Source organism: Salminus brasiliensis, chromosome 10 (assembly GCF_030463535.1).
Source record: "Salminus brasiliensis chromosome 10, fSalBra1.hap2, whole genome shotgun sequence".
NCBI lineage: Eukaryota > Metazoa > Chordata > Actinopteri > Characiformes > Bryconidae > Salminus > Salminus brasiliensis.
In genome coordinates, this window is record NC_132887.1 from 41,390,725 (window position 1) to 41,415,724 (window position 25,000).

The 25,000-nt window shown below is 49.7% G+C and overlaps 2 protein-coding genes across 2 annotated transcripts in view; one reads left to right on the top strand and one right to left on the bottom strand.

Annotated features, from left to right (window-relative positions):
- tmem30b (transmembrane protein 30B) overlaps positions 1 to 4,138 on the top strand; it is a 5,406-nt gene extending 1,268 nt beyond the window's left edge. Inside the window, 7 exon segments of the mRNA XM_072690167.1 lie at positions 1 to 97; positions 1,054 to 1,161; positions 1,253 to 1,343; positions 1,574 to 1,717; positions 1,874 to 2,011; positions 2,014 to 2,079; positions 2,837 to 4,138. The exon segment at positions 1 to 97 is cut by the window's left edge and continues 11 nt beyond it. Coding sequence (XP_072546268.1) covers positions 1 to 97; positions 1,054 to 1,161; positions 1,253 to 1,343; positions 1,574 to 1,717; positions 1,874 to 2,011; positions 2,014 to 2,079; positions 2,837 to 3,024 — 832 coding nt within the window. The 3' untranslated portion in view covers positions 3,025 to 4,138.
- A 904-nt stretch (positions 4,139 to 5,042) lies between these two features.
- Positions 5,043 to 25,000, bottom strand: part of ank3a (ankyrin 3a) — a 33,668-nt gene continuing 13,710 nt past the window's right edge. Inside the window, 11 exon segments of the mRNA XM_072690169.1 lie at positions 5,043 to 6,663; positions 6,761 to 6,846; positions 7,528 to 7,644; positions 7,947 to 8,030; positions 8,962 to 9,042; positions 9,178 to 9,310; positions 10,799 to 11,120; positions 15,219 to 15,362; positions 16,598 to 16,729; positions 17,415 to 17,489; positions 18,262 to 25,000. The exon segment at positions 18,262 to 25,000 is cut by the window's right edge and continues 518 nt beyond it. Of these exon segments, the coding sequence (XP_072546270.1) occupies positions 6,781 to 6,846; positions 7,528 to 7,644; positions 7,947 to 8,030; positions 8,962 to 9,042; positions 9,178 to 9,310; positions 10,799 to 11,120; positions 15,219 to 15,362; positions 16,598 to 16,729; positions 17,415 to 17,489; positions 18,262 to 25,000 (7,893 nt within the window). The 3' untranslated portion in view covers positions 5,043 to 6,663; positions 6,761 to 6,780.

Genomic DNA, 25,000 nt, shown 5'->3' on the forward strand with positions numbered 1-25,000 from the left:
AGGCACTGAAACGAGCTCCCCCTGCTTCGGGTGCTCCAGTCCCAGCGTGCAGAACTGCGTGTGTAACCTGACCTTCTCCTTCTCCGAGCTGTTCGAGGTACCGGCCCCCCCGTCTCTGCTCAAGCTGTGGTCTGTTCAAATCCCTGCGATAGTTCACACACTTGTTTCACAGAAAAGTTTGTGGACACTCCTTCTAATGAAGCATTCAGCTACTTTAAGCTGCACCCACTGCTGACACAGATGTGCAAATGCACACACAGCTTGTCTAGTCCTTGTAGAGAAGAAGTACTGCCAATAGAATAGGACTCTCTGGAGCAGATCATCATCATGACCCTATTGGCTCCATGCTGCCTAATAATGCCAGGCGTGGGCTAGAGGGGTATAAAGCCCCCCAGCATTGAGGAGCTGTGGAGCAGTGGAAGAACTGTGTTCTCTGGAGTGATGGTGGAGGAGCTCCATCCAGTACTTTTGGGAGGAGTTGGGGATGATGAGGTGGTGGATGATCATCATCATCATCCAGCATCCTGACCTCACTAACAGTTACTGAATGCAATCAAATCCTCACAGCAATGCTCCTCCTCCAGAATCTAGTAGAAAGTCTTCTTCTCTGGACAGTAGAGACAGTTACTCCAACAGAAGCAGAATCAGCTCTTTAATAGCCTTGATTACTGAAGAAACAGTAAATGAGCAGCTGTCCCAATACTTATGTCCACAGATATTCAGTGTATCAGTCTAATCTAATATGGAGGTAATCTCTGTCTGACTGTCTGAATTTATTTAGCTAGCGGATTATCTTGGTTTTATTTTTCTGTGTAAGCACATCTAGAGTCCTTCAGCCGTCCGTCCGTCTGTCCACCTGTCTGTCCGTCCGTCCGTCTGTCCACCTGTCTGTCCGTCCGTCTGTCCACCTGTCTGTCCGTCCGTCCGTCTGTCCACCTGTCTGTCTGTCCGTCTGTCTGTCCGCTCATATTGGAGAGGGGCTGCTGGCTGAGCTTGCCTGTGGCGTGAGGCTGCTGCTGAATGCAGCTACAGTAAATGTTGGCTTGTTTTCAGGGTCCGGTCTTCTTTTACTACGGTCTGTCCAACTACTACCAGAACTACAGACAGTACGGAGTCTCCAAAGATGCCAACCAGCTGTCTGGAGACACCACGTACTTCCTGGTAAGGTGGGGGGGGGATTCTGACCTGTTCATTTATTGTTGTTTGATTCAGGTTTTGATTTTTTTAAAATTTTTTTCTTCTTGTGCTGCAGGCCCCCCAGGACACCTGCTCTCCCTATCAGTACGATTCCAACAGCAAGCCCATCGTTCCCTGCGGCTCCATAGCGAACAGCAAGTTCAACGGTACCATGCCCACTGCCCCGCCCACTGCCACACCCACTCACTGTCTGACTGTATATAGTTTAAAGCTTTAAAGTGATGCATATTTAGTCTTTACACACTCCTCTCTATTACACTCCTGCTGTGTGCCTCCACTCATTAGTGGCCAATAGAAACACCTACACTGTGACCAGGGTGGGAGGGTTTCTGGTAAAGTGGCCACACTTGTTGACTGTTTGATCTCTTGTGTCAAGACACGTTTAAGCTGTTCCTGCTGGTGAACGGGGTGAAGACGGAGGTGCCGTTTGACGGGAAGGGAATCGCGTGGTGGACGGACTACAACGTCAAATACAGGAACCCTGCTACCGTTAACGGCTCCCTCGCCAAGGCCTTCGACGGTCAGTGTACAACCGGACTTTCCTCATTACATCATCATAACCATGATGTTGGACTGTGTGTGTGTGTGTGTGTGTGTGTGTGTGTGTGTGTGTGTGTGTGTGTGTCGTTGTGTTGCTGTAGCTTGTGTTGGACTGTGTGTGTGTTGTGTCTCTCAGGGACAGTGAAGCCGATAAACTGGCCGAAGCCGGCCTACGAGCTGGACCCGACGGACCAGGCCAACAATGGCTTCGTGAACCAGGACTTCCTGGTGTGGATGCGGCGCGCGGCGCTGCCCAACTTCAGGAAGCTGTATGGCAGGATCACAGGTGGAGATTACAGCCAGGGGCTCCAGCAGGGAACTACACCCTGCAGATCAGCTACAGTATCCTTCTGACCCCACGAAGCGTGTTTACAGACGCATGGGAGACTCTACATTAGCCTGATTAGCCTTCAGCGGTGTGTCCGGCGGTGTGTCCGGCAGTGTGCTCGCTGTGGAAAGTTCAGCTTTATCAGCCTCCAGTCCACACAGACGGGTTTGGCTGGTTGGGTGTGTCCAAGTGTTTTAGAGAACACAAAGCAGAGAGAATAAAGGAGGTGTGTGTGTGTGTGTGTGTGTGTGTGTGTGTGTGTGTGTTTTGAATAAGGTAAATGAGTGTGTTGAAATCAGGCGTTTTAGTCAGAAGTCTGGACACAGTCTCAGGTGTGTTTAGTTTTGATTGTTGGTGAATCTGAACACAGATACAGTCACTAACCCTCCAAACCCACCAGTGCAGCTACACGAGTCTTCTGAGTGTTGTCATTATGTTGATGATGATGATGATGATGAAGGTAAAATAGTGAATAGAGAATCTGAACTAATGCAGTTTTCTTTAGGGACTACTTTCTGTAGCTGCACTACACCCTGCAGCATGTATCCCTCCACCATTTTAATGATCTGGTTCTAAAAGCAGGTTCTAGAGCCGAACTCTTCTCAGAACTCTGGTAGAACCGTGTCTCAGGCATCAGGCAGCGTCTTCATCACCATTAGGTGAAGAACTTTCTGTGAGGGAAGGTGTGAAGGCAGCCAGCAGGTGGCGCAGTTCTGCCCGTTACCTCTTCCTCCTCTCCTGTGTGTGTTAGTCCTTTAACCTCTGACCCAGATTACCCCGTGTTCAGTTTTAAGGGCACTAAGAAGGTGGTCTTCAGTAACGTCTCCTGGATGGGGGGGAAGAACCAGTTCCTGGGTATCGCCTACCTGGTGATCGGCTGTCTCTGCGTCGTCATGGCGGTCGTCATGCTCATCGTTTATGCAAAGTACAAGTTCTCAGATGATGATGACCTGCAGTGATGATGTCACAGAGGGAGCGGCCTTCAGCTCAAAGTACAGAAGCTCAGGTTCATTCAGACAGGTTTCCTCTGAACGCTTACCTCAGCGGGGTGCGTGCAGAACCTCCTAACTCCATTGTTCTGTGTTCATCCACGGGTCAGTAGAGACGCTCTACGCTTAGAATGAAACGTTACACCCCTCTCTCTCTCTCTCTCTCTCTCTCTCTCCCCCTCTCTCTCTCTCTCCCCCTCTGTCTCTCTCTCTCTCTGTCTCTCTCTCTCTCTGTCTCTCTCTCTCTCTCTCTCTCTCTCTCTGTCTGTCTCTCTCTCTCTCTCTCTCTCTGTCTGTCTGTCTGTCTCTCTCTCTCTCTGTCTCTGTCTCTCTCTCTGTCTCTCTCTCTCTCTCAGTGACTGCATTAATCAGGATCCACATGAAGATTTTACAGCAGCATCATTAATTTTGTCATTAGCCACAGAAGCTGCTGAGGACTTTTATTTTGAAGCGCTGCTCATTTTAAAGGGCCTAAAATCCTCCTTTTCCCCTCTGAGCTCTGAGCTCCACTTTGCACTATTATCCAGCCTTTTTTCTTCTGGACTTTGGTCTGTTTCTGTTACTGTGCCTTTAAGACTGTTATATGTAAATGAGCTCCGTTTTAATTGGCCTTGTGGAAAAAAAACAACCAAACAAAACACCAACAGCATCCCGTCTGAAACACTCCTTATAGCTTCTGCTAGAGTGGGCGGGGCTTAACTGCTGTAAGCTGAAGTGGTTGTTATGAGCGTATTGGCCACCTGTCAGTAAGGGAACACTGCTGGGTTCTGTTTGTTTGTTTGTTTGTTTGTTTGTCAGTGTTTGGCTCGGGCTGTAGCGGAAGAAAACCTTTCAGGGAGCGTCTGCTGGGAGCACTTTACTCACTCTTCTCTCAGGGGAATCCTATTTTTGTAAAATGTATAAATTGCTATATTTTCATATTTAAAGTTCTAAACCCTTTAGAACCGGTTCTCAGCCTTCTCTGTATTTCAGAATCTCTCTATATTTGGTGCAGTGTGTGTGTGTGTGTGTGTGTGTGTGTGTTGAATACCTGTTCTATAAATAAATAAATAAATGGCACCAGGTGAAACTAATGAAAAGCTGATGCTGAGTTTCTGTGGTTGATTCTGGTTTGTTCCACCATCCATGTACCAAAACCTTCAGCTCTAATAAGATGCTCAGTCCACCTCCACAGCGTGAGGCTGCACCACCATCACCTAGTGCCTGTAGAGAAGAAGTACTGCCAATAGAATAGGACTCTCTGGAGCAGATCAACATCATGACCCTATTGACTCCATGCTGCCTAATAATGCCAGGCGTGGACTAGAGGGGTATAAAGCCCCCCAGCATTGAGGAGCTGTGGAGCAGTGGAGGAACTGTGTTCTCTGGAATGATGGTGGTGGAGGAGCTCCATCCAGTACTTTTAGATGATGAGGTGGGGTCTTCCATCCAGCACCCTGATCTCACTAACGCTCTGGATGCAATCAAATCCTCAAAGCAAAGCTCCTCCAGAAACTAGTAGAAAGCCTGCTTCCCTGGACAGTAGAGAAGGCCGTGAATGAGCAGGTGTCCCAATACTTTTGTCCAAATAGTGAAAGTCCTGTATAACCCTTTCTAACAGTCCAGTGCAGTCGTATCTCCCCCGAGCAGAAGAACGAGACGGGAGCGGGGTCGGTTTGCAAAATCAGTGTCTTTATTTATTCTTAAATCTGATTCTTTTTAAGACATCTGGAACATCATGGTGGCGTCGTAGCTGCTAGCCTCTAAAAGAGAAGACCTTCCCTAACCAAAGTGCTCGGACACAGTTCAGGTTAAATGGCTTCACTCGGTCGTTAAAACGTTAAAAAGGACTGGGTAAAAAAAACACAGGTATCGAAGCAAACAGGACAGAAACGGACTAACAGCCAGGCCCCGCCTACAGTTTGATTGACAGGTAAAAGGAAAGCAGAGCACCCCCCCATCCCCATTTTTTTGTGTAAAGTCTGTAAACCCCCCCCATCCCCCCCCCCCCCGGCAGCTCTACTCAAACCAACTTAACTAAAGAAAACTAGCCAAAATAAAAGTTAAGCACGGCAACACACGGACTCTACACAGGGGTCACACGAGGTCAACACAAGTTCATTAGGTATAAAATAATCAGCATGACCGTCAGTGTCGTGGTTTTCGTCTTTGCACGTTGAATATAAACGCTCGGGAAGAAAATATTCACCAGAAACCTGAAAAAAAGCAAAATAAAAGTCTTTTTTTTAAGCTAAAAACCACCCTGTGAGGAAACTGACCGCTATAATGGTCACACACACACAGCCTTAGGACACACAGAGAGCGAGAGACCTGTACATGGTTTTAGCTGATTCCTACACGACTGCTGAACAACGGGCCAGTTTTCTAGCAGGACATTCGGTTCATTCCTCCGTCGCAGCGCGGCTGGCCAGCAGGGGGCAGCGCGCCACCCCGCCACCCGAAAGGCCACGAGGCTAAAGTCCTTCACACGATGCGCTTCCAGGATAGAAAAGAAGTGTGGCAAACCTCGGAGCGGTGTGTGCACAGGAGGCAAAACCAGTATTAATTATGAATTCTGAATTATTAGTATTCATTTGAAATGGGTTTAAATCCAGAGTTCCTGCAAACTTAGAAAAGAAGGATCTTAAAAGAAGGTGGACTGCATGCATCCAAATGTTATCCGCCCTCTGAAATTCCCAGTCTGGGAACTGGAGAGCTCCCCTGCGTGAGTGGATCGTGTACAAACCTACCCGCTATCGTCGGTACTGAAGATTACGGTAGAGCGGCGCGCGAGAGCGGCACCCCGGCCTTCCTGAAACGGCGAGAGCAACGTCGCCCGGCAACTATTCAGAGTCCTTTACACGACGTCGAGTATGTACAGAAGAAATCGCCACCTTAATTCATCGTTGTTGTTATTCGCTTGTTTTGGTTTAAAAACCAACACCAATAAGCCACGCCTTCCTCCTCCTGACGGGGGCGGGGCTGCGCGAGGGAGGTAAGCGAACAGGAAGCATAGAGTAAAAAGCGTCCTTGTGGGTGTTCCGGTGAAAAAGAGCTTTGTGCCGTCTTTGGTCACATGAAAGAGCGCGAGAGCTCTGAGTTACGGTGCTGCCCGTCGTAGTCGGGGATCCTCCCACGCTGTTAAAAACATCCGCTCCAGCAGAAAAGTGACAGAGTTCCAGAAAAGTGAGAGTTTGAGAAAAATGAGGGATTTTTCTGGAAAAGCTACAGATTCTTCCAGAAAAGTGAGAGATGAACAGAGGTGACCCCTCGGTCCAGTAAAGCGACTCACTTCCAGAGTCAGCGCTGGAGTCGCGTCCTGCCTCCTGAAGGACCCCTCTGGAGCAGGACGCCCAATGTTCCAGAATCCGCTGCTGACTGAAAAAGGATTCCTCCATCCCTCTCAAACTGGAAGCGGGTGTGTGTGACGACGGAAGGCGGAGTGTGTGCTGTCATGCTCATGCGAGAGTGGGTAAGGGGGGGGGCTGGTTTGTGTCCCAGAACACCATGCATCTCAGCGCGGGGAAGCTGTGGAAGCTGCGTTTCTATTGGCCAAATATTTCCCTTCCTCCGAGTTCATCTGTACTGGCCCCGCCCTCCGGAGACAGACGAGAGAAACACCTGCAACACCTGGAGACAAACAACAGACCATCAGTGACCCCACCAGCACACTGCAGACGCTGTAGGGGTTTCTAATAAAGTGGCCAGTGAGTGTAATTCTGGTTACCTGTTAATGGTGAACTGCATCTAAGAGTGAAACTTCTTCTCTGAAGACCTTCTCTCCTCCTTCCTCCTCACCTTGGAGGGATCTCCCTGTTCTCACACACACACACACACACACACACAGGGAAAAGGAAGCTGATCATTCTGTAAGCTGCTGGTGAGTACGGCTGTGTGAGAGATCAGTGCAGAAACAGCAGGTGAGCAGGAAGCGCCTGCAGCTGCAGAGAGGACTGATCTGGAGAGCAGCAGAGCTGTAAAACCTCTTCATGATCAGAGCGAGAGAGAGAGAGAGAGAGAGAGAGAGAGACCCTAAACGTCTCAAACACGGCTCTCTCACCCAACCAGCCTGGCTCTGGGCCCAGCTTTAGTGTAGCTCTGTGCTCGCAGCGGGAGAAGCGTTTCGGTATAAAGGGTCATTAATAATAAAATATCTTTATTTTTATACATTTCTAATTATTTTAATGATTTTATGTCAGTCATGAGGAAAAAGTGAAAATCCAGTCCAGGGTTTTGTTCCAGCTGTATGTGCAGCTCTGCCGCAGCGTAGCCCAGGCAGCTGGAATCAAAACCTGGGCTGGATTTTGGAAATTGACAGTAACAGCTTTAGAAGGTGCTGCCCCCTGGCGTCTCTCACAGGTACACCTAATGGCTCACGTGCTTCAGTTACAGGTGAGGCAGTGAAAGGGTGAAGGACTGAAGGAGGGAATGAATGAGTGAATTCGGAACGGTCCAGTTCACTAGTGGTCACTGCCCCCCCCCGACAGTGCTGACCTCAGGCTGTGGATTTGTGGGGGGGTCACTGCTCTCCCCCACTGAGGGAGACCAGCCCTGATCATCCTGATCCTCCGGAGTCGGAGCGTCCACCCGTCTGATCACCTTCCGGATCACCTGTTCAGAAGATGACTAGGGTCAAAGGTCATGGTGGATGGAATGTGAGGATGAAAGTGGGATTTTTCTGTATTTGAACAACTAAAATAACAAAGAGATTAAATAAGAGGAGAAGAAAGAAAAGGAAGTGAGAGACGATAAATAGAATAGAAATAAATACAAAAAGAAGAAAGAAAAGGAAGTGAGGAAGAGAAGAAGTGAAATTCAAAGAGAATTTGGGGGGGTGGATGAGGGGGTGGGTGAGGGGGTGGATGAGGGGGTGGGTGAGGGGGTGGGTGGGTGAGCAGATGCTGGAGTTTTACTTTTCTGGTGATGATATTTCCATCCTCATCTACAAACTGTTCCTCTGAAACAGTCTCTCCCGGAATGTTCTGTGCCTCGTCTCCCTACAGCAAGATAGACATTAGCTCAGCTCACTCACACTCACACACTCACACACACACACACACTCCCCAGCACCACACCACTCCTGCAAGTGTGTTTCAGGCCACCCAGTGAAGCGTGAGTAATCTGCTCTATGGTAGATCTGCAGAGTCTCTGAAGAAGCAGTGATTGGTTTTAGATTAGAGTTCAGACCAGGGAAAGGTTAAAAAACACACACACACACACACACACACACACACACACACACACACAATCAAGTGAGTTGATCAAATGGCCAAAAGTGCAAAAACCTACAAACCAAACACCTGCTGTGACTGTAACCGCGAGCCTAAAGCCAAACAGAACTGAGGCATGAGCCAATGCCAGCCTGGATTCTGGATCAACACCTGTCAGAATCCAAACCCCACACTGACCTGGATCTGGATCAAACTGTAGCCTGGATCTGGATCCAAATTAAGCTATGCTCTAGACCCAACATTAGTCTGGATCTTGACCCCTTTCTGTAGCACCAGTCTGAACCAAACACTGGCCATGATCTGGAAACCACAACATACTAGACCCAGACCCAGCACTTTCCCAGATTTACTGTCAACACCAGATCCAAACTCCAAGCACCAGTTCAGGGTCTAGATCAGTCTGGATTTGAACCCAACACATCCCAGGTCCTGATCCAATGAATCCAGATTCTACACTAGCCTTCATTATAGACCAAACTCCAGTCTGACTTTTGATCCAACTAGATCTGAACTCAATCCAAGATTGGTCTGGGTCCAGATCCAACACCAGCATGGATCTGGATCTGAATCAAGCTCCTATTAATTACTGGCCACGTTAGTGTTTCAGTCCGAGCAGGCTGGTACTGATCAGTCTGAGGCAGCTGGGTGCTGATCGGAACCCATCATGAAGGCGTGGCGATGCTCCAGGTGTGTGTACCTTAAGGACGAGGCGTCTGCGGAACACTCGCGTGGTGATGGTGCGTTCCTCGTCTGAGCCAGACTCTGTAGCTGTACGCTGCTAACGAACGCATTTACATACACAGCTCTTAATGAAGGTGTGTGTGTGTGTGTGTGTGTGTTACTCCAGCTTTACAATAACACAGAACTGAACCTGAACGATCTTTTAAAGCTTAAAGTTTAACAGACGTCTCACCTTGACTTTGTGTTCCACCAGCAGTGTTCCCTCCTCTCGCCCCGCCCGGGTTTCAGAATGCTCGCCGTTCTGCCGAGGTTTCCCAGAATCCCCTCTGGATGAAGATGTCACGGAATCACTGGAGTTCTCCTGGCTGAAGTGGAGGAGGGAGGAGATTAGACAGAAGTGTTCAGAACTGAATCTGATGAATCAGCTTTAAATGAACAACCTGTAATGGATTCATCTGTAATCTGTAATTAAACTCAGTCTCTGATGTTTTAATATTTTCACTGCTGATATTATGATTTTACTCCTCCGCCCTGTTTGACCGATCAGAGCCTGTTTGAACAGTTGCTGCTTCAGTAAACCAGGTGTAGGCTGTAGGTGGTGGAAGTCTAGCCATTCACTCACAACAGCACACACGTGAATCTATACATACCGGCTAAAACTGTTTCTCTCTTTTCTCCATAATGTGAATCTGCAGCTGTTCCTCATACTGTATCAGAAGTTTATGACGAACGGACCAATAGAAACGCTCCAAAATAAAACCTTTAACTTTGAGGAGCTTTTTGATCCTCCTGTAAAGCTGCTGGTTTTCATGTTGGTCAATTATTTTCCCTTTTCTCCCTCAGTCTGGTTCTGCCACTGAACCCACCTGTTTGTGGCACCCCCTAGCACTAGGGAGGGTAAGGACGTAACACACGCCTCCTCTGATACATGTGAAGCCAGACACCGCCTCTTCACTAACGTTGACGCTCGGAGGACAGCGCCGGTCCCCGGCTCCACCACACCAGCTCACCAACATCGCTTAAGAGTGATGAGGGGAGAGAGCGCCCTCTACCCACCCGGAGAGAGCCCGGCCTGTCGTAGCTTGGGGTTCTCACTCGTGAACCCCGGTCATAGTGGTGGTGCATTAGACCCCTGATGAGCCCGAGACAGCAGGTTCTGTAGGAAATGCAGCTACAGTCTAAACTGTGACTGAGCTCAGCTCTCCATCAGAGAGTACCACGGATAAAACAGACCAGCTTGTCCAGGAGGAGGGCCAACATGTTTAGGAGTATCTGGGGAGTTTGGGAAACCAGACAGGGGTGAAGAAGCGCTGGATGTTGGCGTGTTAACGAGAACACAGTTCTCATTATTAACGACTCAGTGATTTTACAGCAGAGCTCAGATGGTAACCGTAGAGCATCAACATCAGGGGATGAATCTGGATCATGAGGACTACAATCCTTCATCTGAACCCTCACTGCTTTCATCCGGGATCAAAGCACTATTTGCTAAGCTGTTGCAAAGTGGTTACTCTGGTAATAAATGAGGTTAACGTGGTGTTGGTAGGTGATTTTAATGGTACCTCAGGCAGTTCCTAGGTGTTTGATATGGTATGCTAGGAGGTTGCCAAGTGGACGGATAATATGATATTCCAGGTGGTTGCTAGGGTGTTGCCAGGCAGTTGTTTGGTGATTTGCTTGCGTGTTGCCGGTGACGGTTACAATATTTATTTCCATAGCAACCTCCACAAAAGTTAGTGAAATAGCTAGTGACATCAGAGCTGAGCCTAATAGTTAATATTAAATAATAATCAAATGAGATGCGCATTATTACTGATGATTAGTGCCTGTACTGCTCATTGGCTGAGTGCTACCTGTTGTCCTGCCTGTCGAGGAGTTCAGTGCTGAGGCTCCGCCCCTGAGCGAGTGGTTCCGCGTTGCCACTGGAGTTCTCACTGACCCAGCCTGTGGAGAGTGAACACACCTCTAACTCCACCCCTCCATTATCCCTCGCTCCCTCCCTCTCCCTCTCATCCTCCCTCTGTCCGCCGCAGCCTGGGGCCAGAAGGGGGCACCGTGGCTCCTGCCCTCTCTCCTCCTCTTCCTCTTCCTCCTCCTTTTCTTTCTCCTCTTCCTTCATCACCTCTGCCCATGGACGGGGGGCGGGGTCACCCTCAGAGTGACCTCCAAGCTCGTCTGGAAAAAAACATTGCTGGTCTGGAACTTCAGCTTTATGTTTAATGGGTGATGATGATGAAGATGAAGACGATGATGAAGGTGGATCCTTGCTCTCCTCTTTGATCTGCTTTGTTTTTTCACTCTGCCCCACAGACTCTGCATCTCTCTCTCTCTCTTCGCTCTCTCTCTCTCTATCTGTCTCCTGTCTCTCGCCCTCAGAGACAGCAGAGGGTACTGGGGTGGGCGGGGCTGCTGCAGCAGGGGTGTGTGTGTGTGTTTGCGTGTGTGTGAGTGGCCCAGGGGGGGAGAGTGGCACTTCCCAAAGCACCTGCGATTGTGTCTGTGGGTCGATCGAGAGTGTGTCAGAAGTGGGAAGTGTGTGTGTGTAGTGGTCAGAGGGAGTGTGGGTGTGTGGTGGAGGGCACAGTGCCAGGTCACTGGGTCTGGGTGGGGTCACGCTGGGGTTCTGTCCTGCCACTGGCCCCTCAGTGGAGCACTGCTGCCCCCAGGAGGGGCAGTAGGCAGGGGGCAGGTCAGGGTCAGGCGGAAGGGACAGCTCGGAGGGGGGGGCAGAGGGGGAGGCAGAACACTGCAGTTCAGCCAAGACGGAGAGATAACCTGCAGGACACACACACACACACGAGTGGACATGGTGACAGGACACAAGAAGTCAAACACACACACACATGGAGGCTGCCCAGTCACACCAACCAGTGGTTGCTAAGGTGTTAGCAGGTAGTTGCAATGGTATCTCAGGCAGCTGCTAGGTAGTTGACATGGTGCTTGATGTGGTTGCTAGGAGGTTGCCATGGTATGCAAGGGGTGCAAGGTATTCCAGGCAGCTGCTATGACATTGCTAAGCAGTTGCTATGGTACTCGAATTGCTACCAATTAGATGGTTGCTAGGGTACTGCCATGTAGGCCCTGCGTTGTCAAACCCTAGTCTTTGATGGTTACCAGGGTCCCTCACATTACTGCTTCACTAGTGTGTTTATATCCTGTAAAGTGATCCAATACTGGCACTTAGTCAATATTATACAGCCCTAACACACACACACACACACACACACACACACACACACAAATGAATGTAGTTGAATGGGCAAAAGGGAACAAGGGATAAATGGAGCGATGGGTGGGTGGAAAGATGGATACAGGGGTGGATGAATAGATTACCCACCCATCCAGAGGTGGACGGACGGAGGGACAGATGGAAGGGAGAATGGATGCAGGAATGGGTGGAAGACAGGGATAACTGGTTGACTGGATGGATGTGCAGGAGAACGGATTCCCCTGCAGCGGAGGAGAGGAGGAGTCCGATATGGAGCAGGAGAGAGAGAGGGGAGAGCAAGGGAGGCTGTGGTGGAGAAAGGAGGATCTACTTCCTTCTCTCCTTCCGGTATCCCTCCTTCGATGGAGGAGCGAGGGATAGATGGAGGAGATAGTCGCAGGAGAGAGGTGGAGGAGAGCAGGTTCTGGCTCAGGGCATGCGGAGAACTTTACTAGACCAAACAGCAACACACACACACACACACACACACACACACACACACAAACTCGAACACAACCATCACACACCTACAGGGTGTCAGCATGCATCTGGATTAAAGCGATAGTTCTGCAAAAAATCAAATGTACCCCCAACCCTGACCCCAACTGTGGTGGATCAGCTGAGACACGTTTGGTGTTTACCGTCATAGAAATGTATACCCCACCAATTAGCATAGCGCTAACTGCATGTGCGAATATAACATGAGGTTGATTTCTGGCTGTTGCACAGGTGGGTGTGTGGGTTGGTGGGTATGTGGGTGTGTGAATTGGTGGATTGGGAAATTTGAATAAGTAGCTAACTTAAGCTTAATTAACACAAACACGTGATGACAGGGATAATACATGCTAATTGGTGGAGTATAAGCAACCATTAGCTACATTAGCTACATTAATCTTGCACCATAGCGCTAGCGCTAAAGCTAAAGCAACACCAAACATGTCTTGACTGATCGACTACATTTAGCGGACGGGAGGAAACTGGTGAAATTTGATTTTTGATGAACTAGTCCTTTAAAGCTCACTGTAGGCTAGATCATCATTACAGTAGCTACAAACTGTCTGTTTCACGTACACTTCTGAACGGCACATACGTGGTTCTAGCATAATATGTTCCAGTACAAATACGGTACCTCCATTTAAACAGTAGAACACAAATAACCATTAAAAGGGAAATCCACCCAAAACCAAAGCCTGCAGATCTCAGAGTGAGAGCTGAGCTCAGTCAGAGTCGGGGGTCCGGTGTGAATCTGACCTTCACTGTAGAGAAACTGACCCACTCTGATCTCTCTACAGTGGAGATGAATGGAAACAGGCGTCACCATGACAACAACACAGATACAGCCCATAATTTATCTCCTATCCAAACCCACCAGTGCAGCTACACGAGTCTTCTGAGTTTTATATGGAATGATGATGATGATGATGATGATGATGAGGGTAAAATAGTGAAGAATAGAGAATCTAAACTAATGCAGTTCTCTTTAGGGACTACTTTCTGTAGCTGCACTACACCCTGCAGCATGTATCCCTCCACCATTTTAATGATCTGGTTCTAAAAGCAGGTTCTAGAGCCGAACTCTTCTCAGAACTCTGGTAGAACCGTGTCTCAGGCATCAGGCAGCGTCTTCATCACCATTAGGTGAAGAACTTTCTGTGAGGAGCTTTTAGTAGAGCTTCAGACGTCTGCTCCCCTTCACCTCCACTGTAGAACCACAGCTCTGACTGGGGGAGGTTATCTAGAACCTCCACTGTAGAACAGCTCTGACTGGGGGAGCTTATTTAGAACCTCCACTGTAGAACAGCTCTGACTGGGGGAGCTTATCTAGAACCCAGCATTTCACACCAAACCCCACAAACCCCCCTCTGAATGAGTCTGCTCACACCTAACTGCTATTCATGCAGAGAATTTTGGAAATAGGATGGAATCCTCCTTTAACACACGCAGGACAATAGCGCCCCCTGTGAACAGTAAGAGTGAATTACAGTAAAGTTCAGACTTCCTGTGAGAGATTTTTCTGCACTGGCTGAGGGGAAGCATCATGCAGACACTGCTTCACCCTGCACGACTGACAGCATGCATGTTCATATCCAGACCCATGCATACAGGGGAGAGGGGGGGGGGGCGGGGTGTCAGTGAGGGTGCTAATAAAATTGCACAGTGTGAGGAGGGGGGGGGGGGGGGGGTTAACAAATAGTGACAGCACTGATGTGTTCAGGGCCTTTAAACACTTCACCTGCTCCTCCAGATCAGAACGCGCTCCATCAGGCCTGAGCAGCCAACTGACCACCAGGTGGCGCTGTGTGACTCTTACTCACACTCTGCACAGGTAGCAGAGGGTTACAGAGACGGCTACTTTTACTTAACAAACTTAGCTTAGCTAGCATTAGATATTTCAGTCAGTAGTTAATTAGCATTAGATATTTCAGTCAGTAGTTAATTAGCATTAGACATTTCAGTCAGTAGATAATTAGCATTAGACATTTCAGTCAGTAGTTAATTAGCATTAGACATTTCAGTCAGTAGTTAATTAGCATTAGATATTTCAGTCAGTAGTTAATTAGCATTAGACATTTCAGTCAGTAGTTAATTAGCATTAGACATTTCAGTCAGTAGTTAATTAGCATTAGATATTTCAGTCAGTAGTTAATTAGCATTAGACATTTCAGTCAGTAGTTAATTAGCATTAGACATTTCAGTCAGTAGTTAATTAGCATTAGACATTTCAGTCAGTAGTTAATTAGCATTAGACATTTCAGTCAGTAGTTAATTAGCATTAGACATTTCAGTCAGTAGTTAATTAGCATTAGATATTTCAGTAGTTAGCTAGCATTAGACGGCTGTTCAGAGAGGAGCAGATTCTGAACGAGGAGGCAGGTGAGAAAACATAGGACAGAAAAATCTCACAGTAATCAGAGCGATTACCACAGCAGGCCCTTCCATCCAGACACACGGGACACCTCCAGAAGCCCGGAGGAGGACTGACGGTGAGGAAACAGGAGGGATGGGTGGAGGGAGGGGTGAGAGGACAGGAGGGGAGGGGGCAGCTAGATGGGTCTAAACTTTACCATCCGCTTTCTCCTGGTACACAGCGCTATCATCTGCAAAACTTCTGGTGCCTGAAATGTTACCATAGTCAAATATGGGCCCTTCCAGCAGAGTCACAATATCCATCCGGTTCACTTTGGTCAGGCCTGCGGTCAGCGCGTCCGCTGGAGGAACAGGTCACCCAGTTAGAGGCATTACGGAGTTCATATTCAACACAGAAATACATGTAAAGAGCCAGTCTACCTCATTACCCTTCTATTTCTATAATAAACTGCTGTAGGCTGAATGGGTGGGGCTAAACTGCTGTAGGGTGAATGGGTGGGGTTAAACTTGCTGTAGGCTGAATGGGTGGGGCTAAACTGCTGTAGGCTGAATGGGTGGGGCTAAACTGCTGTAGGTTGAATGGGTGGGGCTAAACTGCTGTAGGCTGAATGGGTGGGGCTAAACTGCTGTAGGCTGAATGGGTGGGGCTAAACTGCTGTAGGGTGAATGGGTGGGGTTAAACTTGCTGTAGGTTGAATGGGTGGGGTTAAACTTGCTGTAGGTTGAATGGGTGGTGCTAAACTGCTGTAAGTTGAATGGGTGGGGCTAAACTTGCTGTAGGTTGAATGGGTGGGGTTAAACTTGCTGTAGGTTGAATGGGTGGGGTTAAACTTGCTGTAGGCTGAATGGGTGGGGCTAAACTGCTGTAGGCTGAATGGGTGGGGCTAAACTGCTGTAGGTTGAATGGGTGGGGCTAAACTGCTGTAGGCTGAATGGGTGGGGCTAAACTGCTGTAGGCTGAATGGGTGGGGCTAAACTGCTGTAGGTTGAATGGGTCGGGTTAAACTTGCTGTAGGTTGAATGGGTGGGGCTAAACTGCTGTAGGGTGAATGGGTGGGGCTAAACTGCTGTAGGCTGAATGGGTGGGGCTAAACTGCTGTAGGTTGAATGGGTCGGGTTAAACTTGCTGTAGGTTGAATGGGTGGGGCTAAACTGCTGTAGGTTGAATGGGTCGGGTTAAACTTGCTGTAGGTTGAATGGGTGGAGCTGAACTGCTGTAGGCTGAATGGGTGGGGTTAAACTTGCTGTAGGTTGAGTGGGTCGGGTTAAACTTGCTGTAGGTTGAATGGGTGGAGCTGAACTGCTGTAGGCTGAATGGGTGGGGCTAAACTGCTGTAGGTTGAATGGGTGGGGTTAAACTTGCTGTAGGTTGAATGGGTGGAGCTGAACTGCTGTAGGCTGAATGGGTGGGGTTAAACTTGCTGTAGGTTGAATGGGTGGGGCTAAACTGCTGTAGGCTGAATGAGCTGAATTCAGGTTTCCAGGATAGGAGCCCTTTATGAAATCCCCACAGTGGCCGGTCTGGACAGTGATGAGTGACACTAGGAAGAATAACAATAGAGAAGCAAAGACTCACTGGTGGCGTTCTTCCCGTCTCTGCTCACCCACTTCTTCAGGAGCATGAAGCTCTGGGCAGTGAGGGAGTTGGGGTTCTCGGTGCGGATGTGATTGATCTCATCCACTGAGAAATTCATCTCTCGAGCCAGCTCTGCAGTCACACCATAAACACAGCAAGACGAGGAGTGAACAGCGTGAAGAAATGACAGAGGTTATCATTTACACCCTGTGGAGACCACGTCAGCGAGGACCAGGACGAATGCAGCATTCTCACAAAAGGTGGAATGCTGCAGTGTAATACCATTGTCACCCAGTAGGGGGCAGAGCAAACCCAAATGTCTCTCATGTTGATGCCTATTGAACTACTGGAGCTCCTAAACCACCGAAAAGCTTATGACAGCGCTCCATACAGCGATCTGGATCCTCACATGGAGGGGACAGTGAAGGGGGCTTTGGGTGGGTATGTGGGGCGAGGAATAAAAGCCTGCAGCCACACCAGGCAAAGGTATGCAACCACATAAGGCCCCCCATGAGCCACAGGGCCCCAAGGCATACACATTCTAATAAATAATCAATACATTGATATGTTTTCAGTCAGGTTAATACTCCCACCTCCACGTCACTGCTGTAATGGGCTGTAAGTCCATGTTATTGCAGGATGATGCTCCTCATAACACTGACCCTGATACTGATTAGGACAAAGATGGCCACCACAGTGTAAGTGACCTAGCCGACCATCATTACTCACGGTCAGATTACCCGACACCGTGGCCAAAAGGAAGCTGAGCTTGAGACCCCTGATTTTGGCCTTTTAGCGCAAGCCTATGAAGCCTCACCTGTCCAGCTGAGTCCCAGATGATCAGCCACTATGGCCATGCGAAGGTCCGTCCTCTCACACGGGCTCTGCGGACCTGAGAAGCAAGAAAAAACACCAGAGGGCCGCAGTCATCACTGACTTATCAAAATCTCCATCCATCCAGAACCATAGAGACACAGGTGTCTGCCTCCTTTTCTGGCCAAACCTTGCTTTCAGGGTTAGGGCGAGTAAAATTAGAGAGCTTTCGTGGTCAGACCAGAGGACGGAGGCTGCGAATATCACAGCCTGGAAATGTTGCTGAGAGAGGCCAGAAGAGGAACAGCACACAGGACGAGACACGGTGAACTGCTGAGTCTAAAACACATGGTGCTCTGAATACGTCTGTGAACAGAGATTCTACAGAATCTATGCAGGCAATCAGCGTGACTGTAGAAAAGAAGGGTACACATTAAAGAAAAGCAACAGAAACAAAAGGTCTGTCGTTTTACAGACATTCAAAGAGGGTGACTCGTCTGATGGAGAAGAGAGACATGCAGGCATCCTGTACAATTCCAGTAACACAGTTCACTGAGGGTGAAAATAGACACTGAAACTGCAGCTTTCTGCTGGCGACTCTTGCACAGACAGACAGACTGTCCAGTGGCCCCTCCCTCCCTAACATGCTACACCGACTGTCAAAGGTGGGGGAGAGAGAGAGAAGAGGGGATCCGACAAGGACAGGTACAGTAACACTCACACAGTACAGAGATGGGAGAAGAATGACAAGGATGACAGCTACTGTTCACGCCACAGGCAATCCAGTCAGTCAATCACAACGGCTCATGCAACTAAGGATCAAGTAAAGTTTTCAATAAAGTTTTACAAACTAGGCTTGATCTCCGCGACGGGGGGCGCCCCGCGAGCACCTGCGCCCTTATTGCCCTCCTTCCCTCCTCCTGTCCGCCTAGTCCTCCTCCTCTCACTGCCCGCGGACCTCGTGACCTTTGATCTGGAGGGGGCGACCCCTCGGGAGGAGCCGGCAGAGAGGGAGGGCTGGGACTGGGAGGGGTCCGATAGGGAGGTGCTTGGTGACGTGCTGCTGTCCTCCTCCGACTGCTCTGCCTGCGTCTGTTTCTCCTCGTCTGAAAGGCGATCCGCCACTTTGGCTGCTCCCCCGCTAACGCTCTGAAAGAACTTGATCGACTGCCTACACAGCTCACTCAGGTTGGCCCTGTCTGCCTCGCTGCCCGAGCAGCTGCTCGAAGAAACCCCTGATGACCTGTCTCTGCTTGGCAGCTGTGGGGGAACTACCTGCCTGACTACTCTCTCCGCCTCGTCGAGCTTTCCTGACCGGGGCCCTGCCTGAGTTGCGACGGCAGAACTCGCTACGCTGCTCCTTTTGAGATCCTTGACTGGGATTCTAGATCTGGGCTCCACAGTGCTAGATGCAGGGTCCACTTTCCTGGCCTCGGGTTTGACAGCTTGCTTAGGTTTCGGCTTCCCTGAGCTTTGGTTGTTAAAGGTGAACCCTGCGGCCTTGACCGGAAGCCTCGACTTGGGCTGACCCTTGACTTCTACCTCTCTCTGGGACTCTGCTTTCTCCCGACGATCCTGAGCGCTGGAGTGGTCCTCTGCTGTCTCTGTGGGAACCCTACAGAACTGAGCCTCTATTCTACTGGCTTTCTGCAGAGTGGGTTCCGAGGATGACTGGAGGTTAAACACTACACTACCACACTGGATATAGTTGGCCTGGACACTGGAGGCCTCTAGGTTATTGTTGTTATTGCAGTTCTCTGAGGGGAAATCTTTCCTGTCAGTTGCCGCTGAATCAGAGCACCTGTTACCAAACTGACTCTCGGTTAAGTGGCCTTCCAAGCTAACAAACTCCGGCATTTGACTTGCCGAGGCATCTGCTTTAAAGTCACTCAGTTCAGCAGAGCCAGAGTCTTTCTTTATGGTTATGGAGGCAGCGATTCCCATCTTTATAGGGGTGCGCAATTTAGGGTCGACCTTGGAGGCCGTAACAGTGCAAGAGGAGGCGGTTTCGCCTACAGTGTCAGTGCATGGAGGGACATCCAGGCAGCCAGTGCTGCCCTGAGCTGGACTGCCTCTGGATGGTGTAATGTCTGTGGTGGCCTCTACCTTCCCCTCTACAGTTCTCTCCCCTGCCTTTGTTTGGGAGGCACCTACCCCCGCACTTCTGCCCCCTTTGCCCTTGTCCCCTGACTTCCCATCTGCGGTATGCTCACCAATCTGGAAAAACTGAAGCCTCTCCTCAACAAAGTCCCGCTTGCTCATGTCAATAGCGCCACTGCGAGTCATCTCAAACATCTTGCCCTCGTGGAAGGGGAAGGGGTTGGGCTCGCTAGTTGGAGTGCTCTCGTCAGTTGGCGTTCGAGCCGGGGTGGTGTCTGGTGTAGTAGCTTGTGACTTGTCTTCCACTGACAAACCGAAAGGCTTTGGATCTTCGTCTTTGCCTTTTGCGTCAAACACGCCTTCCTCTGCTCCTTTGCTTGACCATGGGTCAAAGTCCAAGCCCTTGGTGGCAACGGTTTTGAAAGTGGTATTTAGTTCCTCCTCAAGTTTGTAGCTGAAGTAGTTATCCAGTTGTCCTTGCCGCTCGGGGTGCCTTCCCTCCAAAGAGTAGATACCGTCTTGATCTTTATCGGCCTCTGAATTTTGGCCTGATGAGTTGGCTTTGGACTTTGCCTGGTCTCCATGATCCTCGTTTGGAGAGCTTTCCTCTTCAATCACTTCCAGTTTGCTCTGGCTGAAGGAACGATCCCCCGTTTTTCCATCGTTTGAAAGGCTGGAGGTTTTGGGATCGCTCAACCCATCATCCTCATCCTGCAGATCATAACCGTCGAGGGAGTCTATCTCCGTAGCATCGGTATCATGGGAAAATTCAGCAGTTGTTGCTATAGAGCAGTCGGTGATAGACTGATCGTTGCCGTTCTGTTCAAGGTCCACATCCTCTCCTTTGATGACACCATTCACACTCGACTCTTTGTGATGAGAGCCGTTTCTCTCTGGTTTCCGGGGCCTGGCGCGTTTTTCGCCCTCTTCTGCCATTTTGAAGGTGTACTTTTTGAGAGGAATGGGTTGAAAGACAGACTCATCATCACTGGAATCACTGTTGTCAGCTCCAGGCGGAAGAGGAGATGGCGGCTGGACTCGGATCACAGGCTCGGCCAGAAGGTGCCTGTCATGCTCCTCCTGAAGATTTACCTCCATCATCTCTGTTTCTGCCTCAGAGGATGGACACGAGGCCTTTTTGTCGGGGTCAGGATGCTCAGCTTCAAGTGGTGGAGGTGGAGGAAACTCAATATAAGCCACTCGTTTGTCCTTTGCTTTTTTTCCAGGCGATTCATGTTTGCCTTTGGGGGACTCGGGTGGAGTGGCAGGTTTGGCTTTCTCTGCTGGTAGTTCCCTGAAGATGAAAGTCTTGGGTTGCTCCTCTTCCTCGGACTCCTCTGGGATCGGGCTGGGCATGCCAGTCATGGAACCAATCACAGAATCTGGCACTCTGGAATTGAGGTCATAGCTAACGTCCTCAGAGCTGGGCGTCTCGGGAGTGACGGGACTTCTTCCAGAACTGTCCATGAACGTCACTTGCTCTAAGGTGTCGTCTTCTGGGCTGCCCTGAGGTGATGGCTGCTGTTTCTGCTTGACGGTGTAGAACGCGCCCCTCGTCTCATGCACTGTTCGGCTCTCGTGGCTAACTACTTTTTTGTAGGTGCTAAGTTGGCCGGAAGCCGTCTCCTTCTCGTACTGCTTGCCTACTTGAATGCTGACATAAACTGGCAGAGGTTTGATGTCTGCAGTGACAGCTGGAGTCACTCTCTCGATATACTCAATTTGGTCACTATCCACACCATTACAGACTACGTTAGTGTTTCCGACTGGCAACACATCACTCAACGATCTGTTGGCTTCAGCACTACAGTGATGCTTGCTTCTATCTAACGTTGGTATGTGGGACCCTACTCCATCGGATTTAACAGATGAATCTAGCTTTAAGGTACTACTTTGGTGATGGTCTATGAAACTAGATGAAACCCTAACAGGAATTTGTGATTCCGAGTTTTTTTTTTGAGAGTATTTGTTGGCGCCGCTGGGGTCTTCTCGTATCACTAGCTCTGTATATATGATCTTTTTCGTTGTTTCACCCTTGGTGGAATTACCGTTCTCCTCACCATCAACCATAGCATCCTGAACTAGGGTGTGGGAGATCTTTGACTTTGGGGCTTTATGGTGGCCATTGCCATGATTCTCCCAAGTTTTGTAAATCTTTCGATCTGCATCTGGTTCTCTGCCGTGGACGCTTTTCTGGTGTTTTGGAGAGGTGTTATCTGATGCTTTTCTATTTCTGTCAGCAAGTGCTTGGGCTCTCCTGACATTATAACTATCCTCACTTTCACTATCTAGCACTTTCTTTGGGCTGTGCTCACCTCTGGATGAATCTGGTGCTTTTGGGAGATTGCCCCCAGCAAAAACCTGATAGACAGGCAGCTTACTTTCCTGTAGCTTCCTTACTGGAGATTCAGATGTTTGATCCCACTGGGGCCCCTTGTCTTGCTTGTGAGCCTCTGCTTCTAATTTTATCCTAACTGAGCTAACCTTGGATGTCGAGGGCTGGAAATACTTTGAGGACTCGCTTGCACTGCTTGCGGATGAGCAATCACCTTGCTTTCCGCTGTCATCGTTGTACTGAAGCAAAACCCGTCTCTCTGGGCTGCTAGGAAGGCTGGCGCACTTTCTGTCATGGGCACCATACCGGTCTCTGAACCTGTCTCTGCTCCACTCCTCTCCACTCCCTCCATTCCTAAACACAGATCTCTCAGGGCTGCTGCAGGTAGAACTGGGTCCAGATCTAGTCTCTCGAGCATCTGGTCTGCGGTGCTTTTTCTCAGGGGAATGGAGCTCATCGTTCAGTTTCTCTGTTTTGTCACGGAAGAACTGCGAGACCTCACTAAGCTTCTCCTCTGCTTCTTTCACTGTCCTGTCTACTCTGTCCTCATATATCAATTTGTCCCTATTTTTACTCTGCTTATCCTCAGACACTTTCATCCAAATGGACTTTTTTGGACTACCAGGATCTGAAGCATACTGCAGGAGGGTCAGCTTGTCATAGTTGTCCTTGTCGTTGGAGGCCGTGCCTGGCTTGTCGGGTTTAAGCATGAATTCCCTCATTGAGCCGCCGTGTGTTCCCTCTTCATAGTAACGAGATCTGTCAATCACAGATTCATCAGAGTCCGAATGAGAAGAGTCAAACTTCTCAGAGAAGAGCATTTTCTCCGCAAATTTGTATGACTCTCCCCTCGTATCCGCTGATTCTTCCTCGTGGTATTCCACAGAGTGCTGACTGAGCAGCTTCAGAGTTTTATATGAGTCATCGCCCATTAGCTGGGCAGAGCTGGGCCGGCTGTCATCCTCTTGAGAGACTGGTGTGTTGACTCTGGGGGAGTCCAAATAGCAGGGCAGGGATTCTTCAGGCTCTTGCTCCTCCAGGAGCTCCAGTTCCTCTTTATTCTGAAGCTCTTGTGCGCCAGCGCTGCTTTGGTAGATGTACATTTCTTTCTCAGGGTGATTTTTGGTTTGCCTAATGATGACCTCGGTCGGTTCTGCTTTATTTCCTTTCTCAATGTGAACCTCAATGATGCGCTCCACTTTAGGCATCGAGTCCCTATCCAGAGGCCTCTGAGACTGGTCCAGCCCCTCATTGTTGCCCTTGTGCTCAAACAAGCCGGTTATCTCTCTGGATGGATCTCGGCCTGACTGGAAGGCTTTCATGATGTCCCTCACAGACATGGTCTCCTCGAGTCTCTCCGAGGCCGCCTCTTTACTCGGTGGCTTGTGGTACACCATTCGGGTAGTGGTTGTGATGTGGGTTTCCTCCTTGAGCCGCATGCCTTTGCCCACCATGTCTTCTTCCGGACTGGTTCTGGCTTGATAGGCTTTCACTCTCTCCTTGATGGAGCCACCAGGTGATCTAGGCTCTGTGTCGATGCATCGGGCCGGAGGTTTCGCCATTTTAACCTCTTCCAACACAGGTTCTTTGCCGTCCTCGGGAGGCTCGTAGCTCCGGATGACGTGCACGACCTCAGTCCGTGTTTCAGTGATGACTGGTGGGATTTCTTGGAACAGAGCTTTGGGCCCCATTCCTTCGGCGCTCTGAGGAGCAGAGGGAGTCCTCTCGCTCCGAGTCTCAAACCCACTGTCTGACAGTGGACTTTTATCTTGGTCGTGAGAGATATCATCTGGGGAATCAAGAACTGCATCGGTGCCGAACAGTGCATCTGCCAGTCGACACAGTTCTTTCTCTGAGGGGGAGGGCCGCATGTTGGAAGGGGGCATTTTGAGCTTGTGCTCCTGAACGGCCATGGCGGGCTTCAGGACACGTTTCTGCTTCTCCTCTCCCTCTCTCCTCACCTCCTCATTCCTTTGTTTCGCTTCCACAATTTTTGACAGGGAACTTGTGCCGATGTCGTTGGTCAGGTAGTCAACCACCTTGGCCAGGTTAAAATCTCTCTCAGGTATGTTTTTCGTTTTGGCTTGAGGCGCCACCGTCTCGTACCGAGGGGGGCACCTCCATCCGTTTTGCCGGATGTCATCAAGATCGTCCTCCAGATCTTCCTCGACCTTGTTGTTTTTGATGTTGGCCTTGCTCTCCCTCAGAACATCTTTGGTGAGTATCTCACTGACTTTGACCAGGTCTTGTTTGACCTTCTCCACAATTCTGAAGGGTTCCTCATCCTCCATCTTATGCTCTTTTGGAGAGTCAGAACAGAAGCCTTTGGACACCGAGCTGGTGTCGGTTTGCAAAATGGCTGACATTCGGATTAGATCCTCCTTCATTTCAGCCACGTCCTTCAGTATCTCTTGGCTGTTGGACAGAGGGGACGGGGAGGTGGGCTTCAGGGCTGCAGGGGACATGAACAGGGGTGTTTTGACTGGGGACAGAGTTTTGGCAAAGGAAGACTGCGTTTGGGCACCGGCCTCTGGGGGCATGGTTTTTCTGGGGGACAGGAGGGCTGCTGTGGATTTGGAGATGTCGGGAAGCTTTTTAAACTGATGTTCGGGCAAAACGTTTATAACGGAGTAAACAGGCACTGTGATTGTGCTGCAGGTCACGGAGGTGCTGGAGTTGGGAGGGGACCTGAGCGAGGCATAGATGGAGCTGGAGCCCGAGGACCGGATGGACTGATAGGAGGAAGATGGAGAAGACGACACAGACTTGAGCGTGCCGTAGCCTGCAGAGCAGGAGTTTAGCGTCTTCTCCACTTCATCGAAGGCAGCGTTCACGCTGGTGGTGGCAGCGTTTGTCGTAGCCTGTATCCTCTCCTGGAGGCTGCCGGACATGAGTGAGTTGGGGGAGGAGGAGCGGTATTTAGTTGGTGAAGCGGTCCCGTTGATCAGGGCTGCTGCACTGGAGCTGGAGTTGGTTTTCAGGGGTGACGAGAGAGAGCTGAGGAATCCCCGGTGGGAGCTGGAAGCGTCAGCAGGTGTTCGGATTGAGGAGAGGCCTGGGACTGTTTTGATTGGAGATGCAGTTGACGTAGTACTTGAGGTTATGACAGATTTATAGGGCAAACTGGAGTTGTACATGTTCAGAGAGGACTTGGG